This window comes from Mesitornis unicolor, unplaced genomic scaffold, assembly GCF_000695765.1.
Source record: "Mesitornis unicolor isolate BGI_N332 unplaced genomic scaffold, ASM69576v1 scaffold29946, whole genome shotgun sequence".
NCBI classification, from domain to species: Eukaryota; Metazoa; Chordata; class Aves; order Mesitornithiformes; family Mesitornithidae; genus Mesitornis; species Mesitornis unicolor.
In genome coordinates this window covers 8,576-17,768 of record NW_010190804.1, presented here as the reverse complement: position 1 = coordinate 17,768, position 9,193 = coordinate 8,576, and the positions used below count along the sequence as shown (strand labels likewise).

General features: G+C 42.6%; 1 protein-coding gene across 1 annotated transcript in view; it reads left to right on the top strand.

The window, feature by feature from the left end:
* Positions 1–7: 7 nt before the first annotated feature.
* The window catches only part of LOC104542283 (queuine tRNA-ribosyltransferase subunit QTRTD1-like), a gene marked incomplete at both ends in the record, with an annotated part of 11,976 nt that continues 2,790 nt past the window's right edge, over positions 8–9,193 (top strand). Inside the window, 6 exon segments of the mRNA XM_010186537.1 lie at positions 8–81; positions 159–214; positions 2,430–2,506; positions 5,219–5,428; positions 6,367–6,566; positions 9,127–9,193. The exon segment at positions 9,127–9,193 is cut by the window's right edge and continues 21 nt beyond it. Coding sequence (XP_010184839.1) covers positions 8–81; positions 159–214; positions 2,430–2,506; positions 5,219–5,428; positions 6,367–6,566; positions 9,127–9,193 — 684 coding nt within the window.

Below are 9,193 nucleotides of genomic sequence, written 5' to 3'. Positions count from 1 at the left end.
CTCGGCGCCCCACCTCACCCGCGACACCCTGCAGGAGGTCGCCGGTGTCCCCGCCGTGGCCCAGCTCACCCTGCCCACCATGTGAGTACGGGGGCGGCTCTTAGTTGTGAAACCATCAATTGTTTCCTTACTTAATGTGTTTCTTTATCTGGATGCAGGGCAGAACTTCATGAAGTCCTGGAAGAATATAAAGAGGGAGCTGCAAAATTTATAGGTAAAGTGTGTGTGTGTTTGCTTGTGTGTGTGTCTGGAGAGATAGCACGAATCTCACTGGTGTGTTTTTAGGCAGCACAGTAGGCATAAAAATGAAGGCATAGAGTTTCCACATTCAGGCATTTTCTCGCTCCAAGGGACACCTCAGGAAGGCAATCAGTGGCACACAGGAACGCTTGAAATATTATGTTGTAAGTAATATGGCCAGAAATCCTTCAAACAGGCTACAAAGATTCAGTTTTGTTTTATGTCTCTTTTTCTGCATCCAGCCTTCTTAAGCACAGACTCAGATGCGCTTAATCCAAAGGTTGAGACTAGATCTGAGAGGTTTTACCATAGCCCCCAGTCAGTGCTGCAAATGAAACTTTTGATTTCTTTTGAGAAGGAGAATTAGAAATTCTGGCCTTCTCTTTACAGCTGTCCACATACATCTCCTGAGAGTATCTGTCTGTTGAAGCTGGCTTTTTTGATTCCCATAAAGCAGTTGATTTCATCTGACCCAACAGGAAATCTTCATCCAGTATGAAGAATAAACAGGCAAAGCACCCCACATCAAATCAGTCTCAGCTGGCAGACATTTCTGCCGCCGAGCTGTTCCTGTTCTGAGAGGATGTTAGGGGAAGGACCCTCATTGAATTTGCAGGAACTTTGAGGAGCTAAAGCAGCAGGTGGAGAAGCTGATTTTTTCCGCTGTTTTGAATTCCTTGCAATTTAGCAGTTCGACTGTACTTGTATAATTCCTCCATTTATTTCATGTTAAAGAGTCAGTATTAGGAATATACCCAACTTAGATGCAAACCAGTCAATGTTTCCATAGCCATCAGCTACTGCGCCAAGCCTTTGTGATCTTCATCAGTCCCTGTACTTAAGTTTTGGAGCAGTTCCTGTTTGAAATTTTTTCTTAACACGTTGATAACAACAGCAGCAGCAGCAGTTCCTGTGTTTGTGATTGTCCTGGGTTTTTCTTTTGGTTGTAGCAGATCAGTGAAGGCTTGACCACATGCATTATGCAGCCAAGGTCTCTGTTGTTCGGCTCATGTGGTGAAGGAACCTGAGTGTGCAGTGAATGCTGAGTTAGCATCTTGTGTGGATACCTCTGCTGTAGCCTGTATTTACATCTAGGGAGGTAGCTCAGAGAATGAGGATGATCAAGCAAGTCAACAAGCTGCTTCTATCGGATGCTTTGTGTTTCTCAGTCTACACTGGGTATAGGGTCAATCCTGTCAAAGTGATGGGATGTCTGTTTAATTTCTGTAATATACTGAGAGTTCTTTACATGTGGAAACTAGCAGACTTTGTAAGAAAAAAAACTTCTGAGCTGCTAATGCTTTTATCAAAACTGAGGTAATTTTATGAATGTTTTTTATGTGCTAGCTGCACATATATCATTAGTGTATACAACAATGTAAATTATTATTATGTTAAAAAGTGTTTTAGCATTTTTTCCTATGTACTGAGGCCACACTCTTTTTTAAAAAGCACATCAAGACTTTGGACATGCATTTCATTACATAAGCAAAGTTCTGGTTTGGATTTCCAGAGGAAGCTTGCACCCAACCTTCAATAAACTTTGATGGCCTTGAGACAACTTCTTCCTTCAAGAAAAATTGAAAATCCCTTTTATCTGAAACTTCTTGGAGGCTTCACCAATTTCACTATCTGTGAAGAGAAAACTGTATGTCATTGAGACACGCTGCCTAGCTTTCTGTATGACACTTGAAACATCCAGTCTGGCAGGGATGATAAATTTCTCATTTCTGTAGCTGATCTGTCTTCTTGCTATATGTTGTCCTTCCTTAAAAGCTCTAGGCGTGAGGCTGTTGCTCACTTTAGATAGTGTCAAAGGTCAGATATCTCCAGTGTATCAGTTGAGTGGTAAGTGAATCAACTTTTGACTCTGGCAGATTTCAGTAGCAAGAGTATTAATGAAGAAGAAACATAAATCTCAAAGGAGCTATGCAGGTTGCAGAACCAGAGGATATTATTTGATGTTTTGTTCTGATGCTGTCCTCTCCTCCCTGCAGCTAGTAAAGCTGGGGAAAATGTCTGCCTTCTTTGGGTCTGAGAGTTTACATGAACAATTTTTCTTTTTGTCAGAATGGATGTGCTTTCGTGTGGGAGAATACCATTTCCTTTTGCAAACTTACAAACCATATATTTGCATTGGCTTTGGTTTGGTTCATGAATCTGCTCTGAGTCTGTCATTCTGTTCCCAGGTATGCCAGACACGGTGCTGTACTGCTCCCTTCATGACCCAGTCACTCCCTGTCCGTCTGGCTACAACACTAACAAGGTACAGTAACTGTAAAGACTTGAAAGGACTCACTTAAAGTTCCCAAAATAAAACTACTAGTCCTCCCCTCACGTGTGTGGGTGTGCTTAGACAGCCACAAGATGTTTTTTATGCTTTGTAGAAAAATAAATCTTTGCACAAAGAGGAACAGCATTTAAATGCTCATATCTCCAACTAAATAAAGCTGGACATTTTCATACTTGGCAGTGCATTCCCTGAACAGTTCCTGAACAGTTAAGTGGTAATTCAGATAGAAAAGAGAGCTCTGGACTCTCATGCTGTTGTGGTTACTATGGTAGTAAAAGAAAATACACGTGGTTTAGCCTATGTGCTGCACAAGTTTAAGGTGATGCCACTGGTATACAACAAACCAGAAACCCTGTGTGTGTGGTTACAGTCTGCTGCAGGCCCATAAAGGGGAATAAATTAGTATTTTTGCAGGAAGGTGGCTCAATGATCAGGAGTATGTTGTCTTGCGGATGTTTGCCTGTTCCATTCCACAGGCATGCACGTACCCCATGCAATCACATGCTACCTGCTGCCTGCCACAGCTTTGGCCTGGAGGGGCCACTCCTGACACCTGCTCAGTCAGTCCCAAGGTCTGTGTGGGTACCATCACATTTGGTGAAAGGTCACTGAACGACAGAGGATAACTACTGCCATCCAGCTATCAGTGTATATAGTCTTTGCTGCTGGGAACAAGGCTGAGTCCTGTATCTCTGCAGGACAGGAATTACCTGAAGCTCCTCTCACTGTTATGCAGCTATGAGGTAACAGCAGCGATATAAGCCTGGTGCTGCAGGTTTTATTTGGCCTTGTTTTGTTTTCTTTCCTTAAGCTGGTGAAGAATTTTGTCACTTTGTTGCAAGGCCTTCTGCAGCTGGATCTATGCTAACAAATAGGCTTGAAAGCTTTTGGAAAGCAATGGGACAGAAAGCCTGGCAGAGATTGGATTTAAATAATCATGAGGTAACACTCAGCTCTCTAAGCTGCATGGCTATTTTATTTATTAAAGCAGATTTTTTCCCTCTAGAAAGCAGAATGAAGGTTACTAGACTTGATTACACTCTTTGTCTCAAACTTCTGGCTTTCCTCCACCTGTTTTCACCAGCTGTTCTTTGATGCTTTCACATAAGAGGCAGCAGGTACTAACTGGCCAACATGCTGCTGCAGAACAACGTATAGCTGCTGCATTCCAGTTTCTCTGCAGGTACTAATTTGGGATCTCCCTCCTCTGGAGTTGCTTTATTTTTATGGGAAATTTACAAAAATGTTATTACTTGTCTGTTTCCTTGTTACTCAAATTTAATGAAATTGGCTGATGAGACCAAAAGTCATCAGGAGAAATGGATGGACAGACAACAGACATGGTGTATTTGTGCAATGCTTTTGGTTTTTGTAGAGACCAGACAAAAAAAAATGTTCTGCTCATAATTTTTTGTATCAGCTGATCAAATTCAATTTGTGAATTAGTATGCATGAGAACTGCACTGCTTAACCTGCATGGCTGCCATAGACTAGGAGAGTATTTAAACCCTTGAGCCACAGAAGCCTCTGCGACACTTCAGGCTATAAGCTATTTTTGATAGCTGAAAACCATTCCTCATTTAAAAAGCAGTAGTGGAGTTGCAGATGAAAAGAACAAACTTTAAAAGGGCTTGAGCCAAATACTTAAGCTACCTGAATACCCCTTTTAAATTTTTGAGCAGCAGTGTCACAAGTCTCACAATAATACAATGAAAGCAACTGCCAAGCTGCACTTGCAGGTTAATTACAGATTCTGCAGAATAGGATGAAACACGTTAGTGTGCGTGGTTGCAGTGGCTGCAGTAACATATTGTGAATCTGAACATGTAGAATGGAATGGTGACATCTGCTAGCCCAGAGGTGTTCAGGTAACATAACCTCTCTGTGCAGGTGTCTCTCTGTGCCTCTGTCTTGCTTTAAAATCCTTTGAGAGTACCATTAAGTAGTGAAGGAAGATAGGGGCCCACGTGCGTACACAGAATGGAAGGCATGTGAGAAGTCTGTACAGTCCTGATGAGTACTTGCCATTTCTTACATTGCTTAGGTTAAAAGCTGTGTATTTCTTCTGTACTTGGTATTTCAGTCCCTTCTTAAATAGCTGGATTTGGAACCTGAAATAACATTGGATTCTAAGATAAAATTGCCAAACAACCTTTTGTGTCCTTCCCAATGTGTCTGCGTGTTTTATATATACACATATATTCACATGAGTGGTATGAATTTACTGCTTGAAAGAGGAAATAGTTTCTCAGTTTTGCACTGCGTACAGAAAATTAGTAAGCTGTATTTCGCATTGCAGCCTTTGCTGCTTTTCATAAGATGACAACATAAGTTTGATGAGAATTAAATTTTTTCTTATTTTTATTTTTTTTTCCAATTCTGCCACTAATTTGTGTGATGATAGACCAGCTGCTCTATCTCAGAGGCTTCCAGATTTGTTGAGAAGTCACTCAAGTGTGTATGATGGTTTCATCAAAGACTCCCAGAAATCCCAATTTGGTCTTTTATCTCCTTTCACATATTGTGCCAAGGGCAGCTGATTACCTGAGCCATGCTTCTGGAGAGCTTATCTATGAAGTATCATTCTAGTATCTGGTGTTTCACCAGACTGATCCCTTCTCTCCTTTAACCTTTAAGGTCTGTTAACCTTTGGAACTAACATTCGCCCCTGTTGTTTCTTGACAGACAGTGTCCCTGTGGGGAAGCTCAGGGCGCATGGAAATAACGGCTTCCAAGTTTATGGACATGCAACGGGCCATCCAGCCAGACTGGTTCCAGTGCATCTCTGATGGAGACACCATTTCTGGGGAAGCTGGTAGAAAAAGGGCCAAGAAGTCTGTGGATAGGTCACTTTCCTTCCTGGATGTATGCCTTCAGCTGCTAGAGAAGTCACCGGTAAGGTCCCATAAATATTGAGGCAGTAGCACTGCAGCTGCTCTTTGGTCTGTGCTGCATCCTGGGCCAGTCTCAGGATGTGATTTAGTAGGATATTATGTCATGCATATCTATCAGAGAATGCCCAGGTCATGGTCCTGGAGGAGATATAGTCAGTAGCACAGTGAGTTTTCTATCTGCCTCTCTCTTTTCTTAATAATTTGCCACCTGCTCCAGGATACTTACCTTTGGGAAGAATTTTTATTTTATTTTATTTTATTTTATTTTAGTCTGCTTTTGGACTGTTGCAATTCTTTCACTACCTTCATGCTACATACTTGGGCAGACTAAAATCTCATTCAGATTAAAACAACCAGTCTTTTTGCTCTGAAGTCTCCTCAGTTCCAGGTGAGGGAGGACTTGCTAGGATTTGCCAGTGCTATTCTTTATTTCCTTCAGCAGGTTTAAAATCCTCCTCCCTTTTAGTGACACACTATCTATATACTGCAAAGGAAAATGGGTGACAGGAACTGATATTGATATCCCCTGAAAGGCAATTCATTGTGGGTTCTGGTGTCTGACAGCCAGGATGATGGCACCTGCTTTGTATTCTGCACTGACATGTATAGTGCTGAGGGGCCATCTATAAAATCTCTGTACAAATTTGATCCATGGTTATTGCCTTCTATAGGGAGGTGTGAAGAATGGCATCAAAGCTCTCAGTGAGTTAGTGTCAAGGTAAGGAGCAGAATCTTGTCTCTTCTGATCTTGTTTCTACCTTACACTTGGACTTCACAGTGTTGTTTTGTATAGTCTTACATGGGATGAAACACCGTGGATCTGACAAGTTCCTGGGAATGTGGGCCTTGAATAGCAGGCATCCATAGTTTGGGCTGTGAGATGTCTTGCGTGTCTTTGGCCGAGCACGCACTAACACTTGTAGCTTTCTCCTTGGCCAGGAACTACAAGGAAGTGTAATGTTTGGGGCAATTGAAGGTGGAGATATCTTGGAAGAGAGGCTCAGATCAGCCAGGGAGACTGCCAAGCGACCTGTGGGTGGCTTTCTACTAGATGGCTTCCAGGGCTGCGCCATGGCCAAGGAGACCAAGTTGAAACTGATAGCTTCTGTCACAGCAGAGCTGCCAGATGATAAACCAAGGTAAGTTGTGCGGGCAACATCCCAAGAAGTCCATCTGTCCTATTACAGGGAGCTTCTGCAGGCTGCTGTGCAATATCACTGTGGGAAATAATCACCGTATTGCTCAGCTCTGTGTGTGCACCAGGCTGCAGTCTTCAGCCCTTGTTTCAGTTTCTGGCTGCAGCTGGCAGCAAGCTGTGCTCATGTCGTGGGTTTGAGTATTCCCCGCATTTGGATAATCATCAAGATTTTAGTTCTGGTAGTCTTTACTTTTTTTTAGGAAGAATTACAGGTAGGATATGTTTGAGCTGCTTGCATTTGGCCTCTGAGGTCATGGTTTACTTCAAGTTCAGCTCAAACAAGAATGTTATCAATCTATTTTACAGAAATCTCTTCTGAGGAGGTCTGTCATGTTTCCTGTTCTCTCTGGTCTGATCTGGAGGAGAGCAGAGAGGGGTGCTGGCAGAATCAGTCAGATCACAAACTTCCAGCAGCCAGCTTTGATCTAGTACCTGAGGCACTGAGCCTGTGAACTACCAGAGGTGGTACAGCCTGGCCCAAAACAGCTGTCTTCTGTGCTTGGACTGGCATAGTGTGGGGACCATTCTGTATTCTGAGTTTTTATGGCCATCAGGTTCATGCCAGATCTGGCAGGAGTGGCAGCATTCTCGACTCTTACAAAGGACGAACTAAAGACTTCCAGAAAATGTGTGCTAATATTTGCTAGTGGTTCAGGACTGGAGGGGTTTCTTAGCATTGGGTTGAGTTTGCCAGCTTTTGCATGGGTTGCTCTTACTACTTCTGTTGCTGCAACTCTTGTATGGGTGCTTTTTTCATCATTTCCTGAAGAGAGTGACTCAGGCCCCACTGTCTTTCTGCAGTTGTGCTGCCGTCTGCTAGCTGAGCATTGCTCTGACCTGTTCAAAAGGAAATTAAATGTGAAAGCATGTCTGGTGTTGCAGCTTGTTCATGCTTAGCGGTGCCTGGGGTTTGAATTTTCCTGACAATTAGAAGGCTTGCTGTGTTGTTGCCATCCTGTCTGGTTGAGCTACTTAAAAAGATCCACTGGGAGCATTAAAGTCCAATCTGCTCAGCTAACCTTAGTGGCTACCAGTGCATCTGCCTCATCTATCAAATAGTTTGCTTGTCTGGTTAAGACAAGTGTTTCTGACCTCTTTGTAGGAAGAAAGCTGGTTAGCCCTAGGGGGTCTTGTAAGTACCTGAAGTGAATTTCAGACAGTCCTGCTTTCCTGAATTACCCTTGCCATTCTGTCTGGAGATGTTGTTTTGCAGCTGTGTTCTACCTCAATATTAAATTCTCTAGAAGATAAACACTTTTCTGTGCTTCACCCAAGAAGCGACTCCTTTTTCTGTGATGATCTTATGAATGTACTCTTTAGAGATGCTGAAGTCTCGTGGTAAAATTTATTTTCCTTTTCAGTAGTGTTAAAACCCTTGCAAGAACAGATGTTTGTCCTTACCTGTGCAAAGATAAGTTTTAGGAAGGGTTTTGATCATATATGCAGAGTTAATTTTTAACTATTGAGTATAATTTTCTTCCTGCTATGAGAGTCTGAAACATGATACTCATGCTGTAAACCTCTCCCAACCTTATTCTGTGCTCATCAATTTAATTGGACTACTTAAAAAGTGACTAAAAATGGCACCTGTGACTTCATTTATCAGCCCCTGTGTATTTTCCTAATTATCTGTTTAGATAATTGCCCTACGTTAGCTTCTACTGCTGTCAGCCCAGCCATGCACCTGCAGGAGAGCAGGCACTGCTCTGGTTTCTTCTGCTTTACCCACCCTCAGGGAAGCTGCTGGATAAATTTGACTAACAGCAAGATCTCAGTTACCATTGATGGCAGTCCAGCTGGGCCCTTCCTGGCTCCTAATGCCATGACCCAGGAGATGTTACAGCCTGGGTTTTTGGGTAAATCGTTTGAGCAGGTAAAGGGGAAAGAGGAGAGAAGAATAAAGCAAGGAACTTCTCCCTTTCCAATGAAATTTCTCATTAGTGCATTCTCTTCCAGACAGTTCTCCAAGTGCTATATGATGTGTCTGTCACCTGAGGGACTTGTATCTTTGACCAGCCAACTGCCCTCTCTGCTGCTCTTGATAAGTCTTTTCAGACAGTCTCCTAAACAGTTACAATGCAAAGGAGTCCATGTGTCTGGAAACTGGCAGTTCCCTGGGTCACTAATATGACTAAGGAAGATATCTGTTCTAAGACAAAGATGTTAGGTTAATTTTGAATTTAAGTGTATTTATGTGCATGTGAAGGAAATGAAGTAACTTCAAACATAATGGACAGAATGAGTTTTTTCTTCAGTAAAAGTAGGGATTATTGCTATCTTCCAAATGGCAGATAAAGAAAACCCTGCCATGTACTGGACAAGTTGGAGGTGGGGAAGTGCAAGCACACAGGATTCTGAGTGATGACTGTTGTGCCCTCCTGCCTTCTGGTTAGCAGTTGCAGGAATAAGGTACACACGCTGCATATATGCCTCTTCCTTCAGGTACCTGCTTGCTCATACTCAGAATATTCTAGGTTTGTCTTCTTGTGTGTCTCTTGCAGAATCATCCACGGTGTAGGCAAACCAGATGAGGTGCTTGAGTGCATAGAAAGGGGAGTGGACATTTTT